At 52.0% G+C, this 12,145-nt stretch overlaps 1 protein-coding gene across 1 annotated transcript; it reads right to left on the reverse strand.

The window, feature by feature from the left end:
* Window positions 1-1,706: 1,706 nt before the first annotated feature.
* On the reverse strand, window positions 1,707-4,375 carry PPDPF (pancreatic progenitor cell differentiation and proliferation factor). The gene is made up of 5 exons (XM_068208311.1): window positions 4,240-4,375; window positions 3,386-3,474; window positions 2,523-2,597; window positions 2,274-2,370; window positions 1,707-2,059 (listed from the first exon to the last, which is right to left on the reverse strand). The coding sequence occupies exons 2-5, from the start codon at window positions 3,438-3,440 to the stop codon at window positions 1,951-1,953; spliced, it is 336 nt and encodes a 111-aa protein (XP_068064412.1). The 5' UTR covers window positions 3,441-3,474; window positions 4,240-4,375; the 3' UTR covers window positions 1,707-1,950.
* Between the last annotated feature and the right edge of the window lie 7,770 nt (window positions 4,376-12,145).

The raw sequence follows: 12,145 nt of genomic DNA on the forward strand, positions 1-12,145 counted from the left end.
TCCATCCAGCATCCAAAAACTGGGTAAGGGAGCATCTATGTGCTCCTGGCATCACAGAGCAGCTCACTTAGAACTGGATCAGGCTGGGGAACCTGCCCAGGTGAAAGCCAGGGATGTAGGATTGGTGTCTTTGCTCTATCACTGCCTCCCCTGGGTGCCTGAGGGCAGTTGCTGGGTTTGTCCCTCCATGATCACAAGAACAACAAGCAAATACAGTAATATTGACTTTACCTTTGTGTGTCCACACTGATTCCCAGGCTTGGAAAAAAAATATTTGTCTTTCCAAAATATGTGGCTTTTGCTGGCAACCAGCAGCAGAGGAGATCCCTGAGGCATCCTGGGGTTGAGCAGCACCCCAAGGGCTTTGCTGGGCCCTGGGAAGAGCCTGGAGCAGTGCCACAACCACGTGTCCCTGCCAGCCAGCCCACCTTGCCTTGTCTTACTCAGAAAGGGTTTATTTTATCTTGATTTTCCTGTGTTTCATGAAGTTTAAAGGCTGCCGTGTGCAGCCCCACAACAACAGTTTGCTGCCTGTCTGGAAGTCACATCAGATCCGTGGCTGCCATGGACATGGGGGTCACCTCAGGGTGCTGGCAGTGCCCAGACTGCTGGAACACCCCTGAAGCCATCCCCTTTGGATGCACACACTGACACAGGGGGAGCAGAGGTGCCAGTGCTGCCCTGGCCCCTCGGAGGGACAGGTGACACAGACACTGCCCGGCAGACAAGGACCAGTGCCTGGGGAAGCAGAGCTCAGAGAAAAGCTTACTCAACACTTTCCACTGTAAAAACCACGGAAGTGACCCTGGATGCCCCCGCAGAGCAGCCACAAAGCAGAGCAGCCACTTGCCCCCAGCTGCTTTCTGCCCTTTGCCCTGCCAGCATGGGACACCAGGAGGCAAAGTCACAGCTCAGGGGTCCCGTGGCCTCAGCTGCCATCGGGGCTGCAGCACCCCGTGCCGACAGGGACAGCCCCACACCTCAAGCTGTGGCTGGGAGCAGAGCTGGAAGATTTGCCACCTTTAAAGGAACCTCTGCAAGGGTTTTTTTTTGCCTCCAGCAGGAACAAAGGCACTCCCTTCATGCATGCTCTTGTATTCCCAGCTATCGGGCTGGTCACGGAAGGATCAAACAGCCAAACTGAGTAATTGAAGGCAAAAATCAGGCAAAACAGCACTTGGGCCAGCTGGGATCCAGGGCTGCAAACCCAGAGCAGCCTCTGAGCTGCCATCCACACCATGAGCTCCAGCCTGCTAGCCAGGTCCATTAAATGCATGTCTTGAGCAAGTTTTATCTCTCTCCTCATTATGCAGGGGTCACCGTGCACCCAAATCCTTTCCCCAGCCCAGCCACACCTGCTCCGGCCCTGGCACTCACTCCTACCCCTCGAGCTACCACCAAAGCACTGCAGAGCAGCAGTGTGTTCAGGGAACAAAACGAGTTCAGCGCCAGCAGGGACAGGCTGCGTGGCCAAGTAAGGAGAGAAGAGGGTGAGGGAAGGCGCTTGCAACACCACCCCAGCCCAGCCAGATCCTGCTCATGTGCCAAACACACACGGCCCAGCGAGTCAGGTTGGCATGTGATAGCTGGCACCAGCACATCCTGCTGCTGCGCTCAGGAACTGTGCTGTGTCCTGGCCCAGCCCCACCAACACCCCCAGCACCGCTCTGCCCTCCCCCTCCACGGACAAAAACAACCCACAACGCTTTAAAAGGCTGCTCAAGTTTATTCACTGCCATTGTACGAGTTTAGGGTAATAAAAACGAGTTATCATCTGCTTTGAGAGGGCTTAGTTACACCGGGAGAGAGTAAAAAAGGCAGGAGTGGAATCGGCGGGGTTGCTGCGCTTTTCCATCAGAAAAGCAGCACCTTTTTTGCTCGGAGCAGCCGGCTATTCTACAGGGGAGGGGCTGTGCCCGCCGGGGTGGAAGGGAGCAGCCGCGGACCCGCTCACATCGCACCCGCGCTGGACTCGCTGGCGTGGCGCCTCCGTCCTGCGCCCGGGGCCGCCACCAGCCCACAGGCGATCGGTCCTGTGGCTACCCGCAGAGCTCCCGGGCTGCAACACACAGCAGAGAGAGAGAGTCAGCCATCGTGCTGACCCCCAGATGTGGCACTACTGCTCTGCGTTTATTCCTGCAGCAAAAGCGGGGGAGCCCTGGGCATGGACACGGTCCATGGGGTCAGGATGCGCCCTGGGGATGCAGCAGGGATAGCCCCGAGTGCCTTGGGTGCTGCACTGGTGCTGCCCCGTGTCCCCTCAAAGCACTCACCTCTCCTGGGACTCTGACACCGTTGTCATGGCTGGGTGAGCTGTCTTCCCAAAGAAGAAGCTGGCCCACCACTGGCCGGGGTCAGACTTGGGCAGATCTGAGCAAAGGTGCATGACAGGGAGAGTCCAGGTCAGTGCAACCTGGGCCACACCAACCTCACCCCACAGGAGAGGCTGGGTCACCTCCAGCAAGATTTCCCAAGGAGGGACTGGGAGCAGAGTCCCATGAGCCAGGACAGGCAACACTTACCTGGGCCATGGGGGATGACCTCCCCAGAGTACTCTGAGCTGCAGGAGCTGGTGCTGGATGTGGAGCTCAGGCGCCCTGTGGAAAAATCATGGCCATCAGAACCACTGCTGACCCATGGCCGTGCCACGAGAAGGAAAACACAGTCTTGGTGAGGCTGTGCCTGGGTGATAGGGCTCAGCCTCATCACTGACTCATGCTACTACTTGCCCAGTTTAGTGCCAGGCCAGTACAACCCACTAAGAAGGGAATTCTGGGGAGATTCCAACTGCAGGGAGCAGAAAAACATCTGAACACCTCTGTAGGAAAAAACCTGCAACCCCAAGGACAAAATTTAGTGGCTTTGAGAGGCCTTTGCAGATGACTTGAGGCCAAGAGGATGCAAATTTCTGTGTATAATCCATGGGCTTTTAGTATAACAGCTACATTCCTGCTGCTTGTTTCATCTTGGGGGAATCTTTTAATTCCCTCTGGTTTAAGCAATCCATTAAACCAGAAATTCTCTCCTGGGTAAGGTACCAGGAGCAACCATTGCCCAGACTGGTTTTGGAGCTCATTTCTGAAGCAACAGTGCCAGGTGAAACTGTCCACCCCATCCCCTACAACCTTAGTAACAAGTGAAGGAGATTTGAGCCCCCTCACCAGCTGGTACAGATGGGCTGGGGGGCCCCAAGGAGGGTCTGGGCAGCAGCAGGGACACTTCTGGCTGTCCCCTTTTCTCATCAAACACTCACTGGAGCTGCAGCTGAAAGCACAGACCTGAGCTCAGCTTCACTGCTGCTGGAGCCACATCCCTCCACAGCTGCCAGAGACCCCCACGTGCTCACCCACCACCCCAGGCCCCCCGGCCCCCAGCCTGCCCTTACTTCTGCGATAGTTGTGCGTGGCCACGAGCGAGCCGCTGGATGGGATGGATGCCATGGTTCCTGATCTTGGTTCTTGTGCAGATCTAAACCTGGGAGCACAGAGGCAGCTGTCAGCACCCACCCTGAGCCACCCCTGCACCCCCAAAAGCTGCAGGGGTGTAAATGGAACCAGTGTGACTACTGGACGTGCAACCCTGCACTGGGAACAGCGGCTGGTGCTCACTGCACATGGATTAAATCCACAACGCTCCTAGAGCTACGTGCAAAGCCAAAATAATTCTGTCATCCACAACTGCCTGCTCAGCGCACAGCCTGGCACAGCCCCTTCGCGACCCCTCCTCCCCGGGTGTTTTTCTCGCAGGAATCCTGCTCCCCTCCTTGGATCAACATCTGCAGTTACAAAATCCCAGGCGGATGTTGCATAAGAAGCAAAGAAATGTTGAGCTGGGGCACACACCGAGGGTGTTCCTGCGAGAAGTTCCAGCCCCAGCCTGTCCTGAGCATTCTCCCCATCACCCACAGCCGGGACAAACCTGCCCGCCCTTCACCTTTGATGTGGTTCAGCTCCAGCTCTGAACTGGAGAAGTTCTTTCCCTCTTCCGGGTACAAAACACCTTCCTGCCAGCAGCTCACTCTTCCCACAGTCTGACCCCTTATTCTCCAAGAAAGCTCTAAAAAACGCTCAAACGCGCCAGCTGCCAACAGCTGGCGGACACCGAGCGCCGCCCGGGAGAATCAACCTTTCCTTAGCGGGGAAACTGAGGCACGGGCAAGTTCCGCCCGACAGCGACCCAGCGCAGCCCCCCGGCAAAGCAAAGGCTCGGGGCCGCCCCGCTCCCCCCCCAGCAGCGCACCTGGGCCGTGTGCGGGGTCCGGCGGGGTCCGGCGGGCCGGGCGGTCCGGCACGGGGGCCGCGGGTCGCTCGCACCGCACGGCCTGAGCCGCGGCGCTGCCGAGCCGCCCCCGCAGCGCGGCTTTATCCGCTCCGGACCCGCCCTGCCGCGGCATCGCCAATGGCAGTGCCCCGACACGCCCCTGCCATCGGTCGCGGTTGTCGCGGCCGGGAGAGGGGACACCCCCCAAGGGCTCGCGGAATGGCCCAACAACGCCCGGAGCCCGGAGGGAGGGGGTTCCTCCCAAAAATCCTGCCCACCCTTCTCCTCTGAGATGGTCCAGCTCCAGCTCCCAACTGGAGAAGTTTCTTTCTCCTTTCAAGCAATGCTGCGTTTAAAATGAGGGTAAACATGAAAAACAAATAAATACGGATTCGAGGGATTCTGAACTGGCTGGGTGTTACCAGTTTTGGAAAAGAACTCTTTATTTCGGAGGAAAAGCTTGCAGCAAGGCCAAAGTACAACCCACAGCACAGAGCAGCTCCTCCGTGTTTATGTACCAGGCTAGCATCCTGTACAGGTGCTGCTCCATAAACCACTGGTTTTGTGGGATGTGGGGCTGGGAGAGCCAAGGCAATGGATGTGTGTATGAGGAAGCAGATCTGTTGAAGAGGAACAGAAACTTCACAGAAAATTTCTTTCTGTTTGGAATGGAAATAGGGTTGAGAACAAAACACTTGAAGAGATGCCAGAGCCTTAAGGTATCTCCACAAAGGCAGTTTGGTACTTGGTATACCTAAAATGTTGCTCATTTTCTCTCCCCTAAAAGTCAGTAATGCTCCAGAGCAGAGCTTTGCAGACCAGCACGCTGAGGGCTGCTGTAAAACCTTGCAGTTTGAGTGCAGCTGTGGAAAAGAACATTTTTGGGGGGTGATGCTTTAACCATTTCAGGGATGGAAGGCAGACGGGAGCCCACATCCCAGCCTGGGGTGGTTCTGTCACAAACTCCCCATGGAACAAGCTTCATTCCTCCCCAGTCTGTTTTATTTTTCTTATTAATCTGGAGTTATTCTTTAATCATCAGGATGAGGAACCAGTGCCAGGGGAGGCTGCCCTGCCTGGGTTGCTCCAGGACATCGATCTCCCTGCACAGCTCGTGGGCAGTAAAAAGGCTGAGCTACCCTCAGGGGTGTGTTTCTCAGTGGGGTATGACCACCCCAGCATGGGGACACTCCATGTGAGCCACGTCCCCAGCTGACCCAAGAAGAAGGTCACGCTGTCCACTGCCATGGCTGCTGGCATGGACATTGCATGCACCCTCCGAGGAAAGCAGCCAGGACAGCTTTCAGGGAAAGCCTTGGCACCACAAGTCTGTAAATAAATAGATTATTTCGAAAATTTACCCCAGAGGTTAAAGGGCCAACACAAGCACATGTGTGGTCCAGCTGGGGACTGAGTTCCTCCAGCCGTGCCTCAGTTTCCCCACTGATAATACTGACTCAGCGCTTTCCAGGGAAGGATTTGGCTAAAGGTTGAGATGGACTTTGAATACACAAATTCCAACAGGCAGTTTAAACAGACACGTGGTTGTTTTCATGTCCAGCATAAGGCTTTGCTTTTGTGCTGCGTGACTGGGTTTGATCACTGGTTGGATTTCACTGGTCCTGACACTCCCAACCCATTTACTCCCAGCCCTGCCTGGCTACACAGCATGGAGAGTTTCAGGGCACAGGCTTGGGAGATCTTTCTGGCCTGGAAGGGAATGATAGAAGGCTAAAAATTCAGTGCTTCAGACATGAAAAGTCACTTTTGTTTTAGTGTAGCCTGTGTCATCTCTCAAGTTTCTCCTCAACTCCCTAGAGATGTATTCCTGCATCCTCCACCCCCCTAATAATGTACAGAGCAATTAGAGTGTATTGATAGAAAGATTATATTCTACAGTGGATTATATTCTCCCCAGCAGGTACAGGATGGCTGTGTACCCCACCGAGCCTGAGCAGGCTAATTGCTTTAATTAACGATAGAGCAGAAATGAACAAACCTGCCCAGTCCCTTTGTACAACTACACCACTTACACCCACATTTGGGGCTGCTTTTAAAGGATCACCTCATTAAGCAGATAACACTGGGGGTGTGATGCTGCCCCCACAGCCATGAGGGGTGAACAGGGGCTTTGCTACTTCAGGGGGATTAGCCTCCAGCAAATCGTGCCTTGTTCTGCTTTTCCTCTCAAAATCAATTCCATTTTGCCTTAATGATGCAGCAGGAGCAGCATGGGTAGGACAGAGCAGCCAGGGGAGACTGAGCGGCCAATCTGGTTTCCCAGGACAAAGCCTGTTCATATCAGGTGTGTTGAAAAGAGGAACATACATTTCATTTATATTGATCAAGAAATGGTACTTTTTAAGTGAGCAGATGACAAGATTTGGATAGATTTTTCTCTTTGATTTTCCTGTCATTAGAGCCTCTAGGCTAGAGCCCAGGACTGCAAGGCTCTCCAGTTTGCTTTTTAGCAAGGTTTCTGTGCTTTTTTTTTTTTTTTTTTTTAATCTGGCTTTTATCTTCTGGCAACTGGCTTTTGTTATCTGCCATTTGTGTGGGCCATTGAGGAAGAGTCTTTTGTGTAATTTTGAACTTGGCAGAAATTTCTGGAAGCCGGCAAAAGCTGCAGAGCTGAAGGACCTGCTGCCTCTGGACTCCACCAGCACTCGTGGGGTGGGGCAGCATCAGTGAGTGTTTGGGGATCTGCTACCACAGTCCTTCTAGGCATGTGACATCCCAGTGGCTTCAGGAATTTGGTCAAGAAAAGGTTGCCCAGCAGCCCCTTCCCCACCAGAGTATGCAGCAATTTTCTTCCTGGGTAAGGCAGCACTTAGTCCTGGAACAGCAGCAGAACCACAGACAGGTTTGGGTTAGAAGGGACCTTAAAGCTCATCTCATTCCAGCTCCCTGCCATGGGCAGGGACACCTTCCACTAATCCAGAGGTCTCTGAGCCCTGTCCAACTTGACCTTGAACACTTCCAGGGATGGGGCAGCCACGGCTTCTCTGGGCAGCCTGTTCAGTAACACAGCGCCACACAGACTGATCTGCCCCACGGAGTCATTCCCCTAACTCCCCTCTGTTCAGGACCTCTTGCTGCAGAGAAGGGAGCAGGCAGGACCTGTGGTCGGGCTTGTCCTCCTTTTCCCCTCCTCCCTCTCTTGCTCCTCCTCCTCCCCTGCCTTTTCCCGGCTCTGTTACTCATCGCCAGGTTCGGGATTAGGGCAGCGTCCGCCCGGCACAGGCAGCTGCTGCCACCTATGGATAATAAATACCCAAAATATTCATCCCAGACGCCACACTGGGGCCATCTCTGGTCAGAGCCAGAGCAGCTGTGACACCAAGCCCATGCTCAGGTTGTGGCCTGACAGAAGTGCCTGGACATCTTCCCCTGCCTAAGTGGGTTTAAATGGAGAAAGGGAATGTGCTGGAAATGCAGGGAAAGACTTTCCTAAAGCACAGTGCTTGAGCAGCATATTTTACCTGTCATGTGGAAATCGTGCTCTGCCTTTCTGGGACATGTGCAGCAGTGACCCAGGTCCCTCCTTGGCAGGAGAATAAACCAAAGTCAGATCAGGGCATGGATCACTGTCCCCATGGTGATGAGAGCAGATCTGCTGTCCTCACCTGCAGTCTGAGTTCCCAAAGGACACAGGGAACTGGCATCAGGACCCCCAGAACTGTGAGTCTGATCTGAAAATACTCACATTGTGGAGAGAGTTAGACAGAGAGTCACAAACTGTCTGATTTACCTGTGCAAAAGGGATATCTCCAGTTTGGAAAAGCAAGTGAAGAGTGATGACAGCTGCTTGCTGTAATCCAGAGGCTTGTGGTGAACTTGCTTCCCCAAGTTTCTCACTTATGGGTCATCTCTTTCTCTCTAAAAACTGGAAAATAATTTTGCAGAAACCAGCAGCAACACTGAGCAGGATCCATGTCTGCAGAAAACTCCTAGACCAGCAATTCCTTTGTGGGATCAGGGGAGATGCCACTACCACCACATGAAAACAAATTATTCACCAGTATAAACCCTAGGACTTTGATGGGGGCTGGTTCAGCAAAAAAATTTCTCATTAAATTCTCTGATCCCCTTTTCACCCTTTGGATGCACCCAAAGCTTATGCTGTTATCCAGGTATCTCCTTTAACATTCCCACTAAAGCCATCAGAAGATGTGGGCGGCCAGGGCTCTTTTCCCTCAGTGGCTGTGGTTTGATAGGCAAAGCCATCCCTGGGATTAATCAGGCTTTTCCTAACTGGGAGATGTGCACAGCTGCCAAAACAAACACATCAATCTGGTGTAGCTGTGTAGACACAGCACCAGGCATCTTTGCTGAAAACTCAGCATGGTCCAGGGCAAGGCAGCATCCTGCAAACAGCGCTAAACCACAGGGCAGAGGTGCCTTATCTCATTTGGGCTTGACCTAGATTGGGCTCTGCCCCATCCTCAGCTCACGAGGAGATTTAAGGGATCAGAGTCTCGCAGCGCCCACAGATGCTGCATCCAGGCACCACAAATGTCACAGTGTCCCCGATGAGATGTGGATGAAATGGTGTTTGCCTCCTTCCCTGGTGCTAAAAGATATTTCAGGGCATGAAAATGTTCATCCTGGCTGCTTCCCAGACGGACAGCAGCTCAGGCTGAGCAGTTTTATCCTGCACAGCCTCAACCCCATAACTCAGATATTTGGTGGAAATGGGGTTCCTGGAAGCACGTCCCCTGGAGCCATGTGCTACCACTGACACCCAGGATGAATGGGGACAGTTTTCAAGGCCTTTAAGCACTGTCCCTCCAGCATTGCTACCTCAGATCACCTTGGACCCCCAATGGCTGTGGCTAAACCCCACTGGGCAGGTCCCAGTGGTGTGAGCACATGGTGTGTCCTAAGGAGCAGCCCACCCTGCACTGGGTACTCTGCTGTCCCATCAGGGATGACACCAGACTCTATCCCCAGCTGGCCAAGTGGCTGGAGGACTTGGATGTCTTGTTATCACTTCCAATGTTTATTTTTAAATCTCTGGCTCCAATTTAAAGGTATTAGCAGCATGTACTGAGTGCAGGACCTCAAAACACTCCCTTTCTCCTCCTCCCCCTGCCTTCCTGTCCCATAAACCCTGTCTTTATCTCTCCTCTCCAGGTCTACAACATGAGCATGAGCTGAAAAACCTGCTCATGTTAATAGTCAATGAAATCTACTCCATCCCTGGAAGTGTTCAAGGCCAGTTTGATGAGGCTTTGAGCAAACTGTTCTAGTGGAAAGTGTTCCTGCCTATGGCAGTGGGGTTGGAATGAGATGATGTTTAAGATCCCTTCCAACCCAAACCAGTCTGGGATTCAATAATCCTATGATTTCTTCCTATTTGGTGCCTTGGGCCAGGAGTGTTGCCAGGCAAACACACTGGGAGGGTCATGGCATGTAAACACAGGGACCTGGAAAGTTTGACCTCAAAGCCAGCCCCAGGTAAACATGCTCTAGAAGCCCCTGGGATGTACAGCAGGGAATCCCATCCTGTTTTAACACCAATTAATCTGGGGTTTAGCTGCAGTGGGAATGCCTGTTTTTTGTGCACTAGCAGTCAGGATTGCCACAGGATGCATGATGTGTACACGAGAAGAGGATGGTCAGTGCCTCTGTGTTTCGAGCTTGTCCACTCCCAGCAGATGGTAAATGCTGAAATATCAGGGTGCAAAGCCTTGAAAAAGCCTCCAAAGCTGGTGTGGAAGGAGCTGAAAGCCTGAACATAGGAAGAAGGAAAGCTAACAGCCTCCACTTTGTCACAAACTGCCTTTTAGAGGACAACCACTGCCCTACCCACCTTGGATCTGCTTTTCTGATGGCTCTTGCATGACGCCAGGCTGCACTTCTTCCTTCCAAGGACTCTATTTCTTTGCATAGAAAGAAAACAGCAATTTACAGCCATCCCTCTGTCCAGCCCCAACTTCTCCCTTGTGAGACCAGAGCTTCTGGAGTGACATCTGGGCTGGCATTCCTCGTGGCTGCCATCTGCCCTGTGCAAACCCCCTTCTTCAGAGGAGACCTGCTGCATTTTATAACCACAAACACACAATTGCTCAGTGAGCTGAACACTCATGGGCAGAAACACCCCCAGAGCCAGGCAAATCCAGGCAGGCAGCCTGAAGTGTTCACATCCCAGATCCATACAAATTACCAGCACTGCAGATTGTTCCCTCTCCCAGTCACACTGTGAGGGCCTCTTGGGGGAAAATATAAATTCCAGTTGTTATGTCTGGGCAAATGGAAATGTTAGCCTAGTTTAAAGCACCAAATCTCAGCCCAGGGGCTGTGGGGCTGGGTGGGGTGGAGGTGATGATGATGAGAGGAGTAAGAGGCCCCTGCCATGTTTGTGTGCAACCTGCCCAGCCCTTCTGAGGAAGAGGGTTTCTGTTTTCTTGAGTCATCCTAAATCATTTGGTGGTGGCTTACAGGGAGGGTGAATCAAGCCTCAGTATGATGTAGGGGAATTGTTTCAGTGGCCATGGATCTGACACCAGATGGAGGGAGACGAGGCGCTAAACTTCAGCCTCCCTCGGATTTCTCTTGCTCGGGTCTCTGTTATTTTACACGCTGAACATTTAAGGGCAAATTTACACCATTTTTTGTGAGGGAAGATGATTCCACTCAGGCATGGCAGTTGAGCTTGATGGTCCCCGGGACCACACGTGCCCAGTGAAGTCCTTTGCCCCGGGTGCCAGCCAAACCTGGGCACACAGCTGTGGCCTTAAGCCTCTCGAGGCTGGGGTAAAGTGGCTTAAGGGAGCCGGGATTAGCCAGGTCTGACAGCCCTCTCTCCTGCTCAGGTCCTGGACTATTTATAGGCTGATGGGCTGTCAGGCTCTATTTCAGTGCAGAACAGGGCACTGCCAAGTTCCCTTCTGCCTGCCTGGGAAAAGGAGTGGAAACAAAAATTCTTTTTACTGGAGAAGAAAAGGAGGCAGGAGAGGCCCATCCAATGCTCACCTGGCAGAGGTGACCAGGATTTACTCCATCCCCATCTTCATTATTAAACTCAGCCATTGCCCCACTGAGGGCAGTTCCCAGGCTGCCTCAGCCCTTTTGTAAAAAAAAGGGCAAAGCACTAAAATATGGATAGAAAGAGTAAGGGATTTATAAACCTCTCCCTCCTCCATGTTATCACACTTGCTGTCCATCTCCAGCCCACCCAGACCTGTGGTAAAGCTTCTACCCCTGTCCCAAAACAAGGCTGGGGTAATCTCTTTAAATCCTCTTAGAGCCTTCTCCTTGGAAGTTTCTTTTTATTTTTCCTGGCACTCAGTGCATTTTATGTTGTGCAAGGAATGCTTCATAAAAACAAAAGATAGTTTGATTATCATATTTCTAAGAAAATACCAGTGAGCTATGATATTAATTTAAAAAAGGCCTCCCTTTAAGCAATAATGAAAAGTTAGGAACATTTTTATCCACATGATGAGTAAGTTTTTAACCATTAGTCTAGGAAGGTAAGAGTATCATCATAAAGGTATCTAAATTAGCTGTTGAATTCACTGGAAGGATGGTTTGGGCCATAAAATTGTTCTGAGTTATTTCATAGTTTTAGTCAAAATTAGCTTTCTTTTGACCTATATTTGGCTTTGGGACACAGAAAATTTTGGATTGGCCTTGGAAATGCACAGCTGACACAGACATATATATTCTGACCACTACTTATTTTTTTTTTTAATGCAAAGAAAATGTCATTATATTACTGAAGATTTATGGCTTCCTTGTCCTCCTAGGACTTGAACCTCACTTCCCATTAAAAATGAGATGATGTTGTTAAATCACGAATTCTTGAGCAGCCCCTATACGTGCTGCAGGTGCAGAAATGTGTTTTGTTGTGTTTGTCCCTTGCTTTGTCACTTGCTCC

The sequence above is a fragment of the Anomalospiza imberbis genome, chromosome 17 (assembly GCF_031753505.1).
Source record: "Anomalospiza imberbis isolate Cuckoo-Finch-1a 21T00152 chromosome 17, ASM3175350v1, whole genome shotgun sequence".
Classification (NCBI taxonomy): domain Eukaryota; kingdom Metazoa; phylum Chordata; class Aves; order Passeriformes; family Viduidae; genus Anomalospiza; species Anomalospiza imberbis.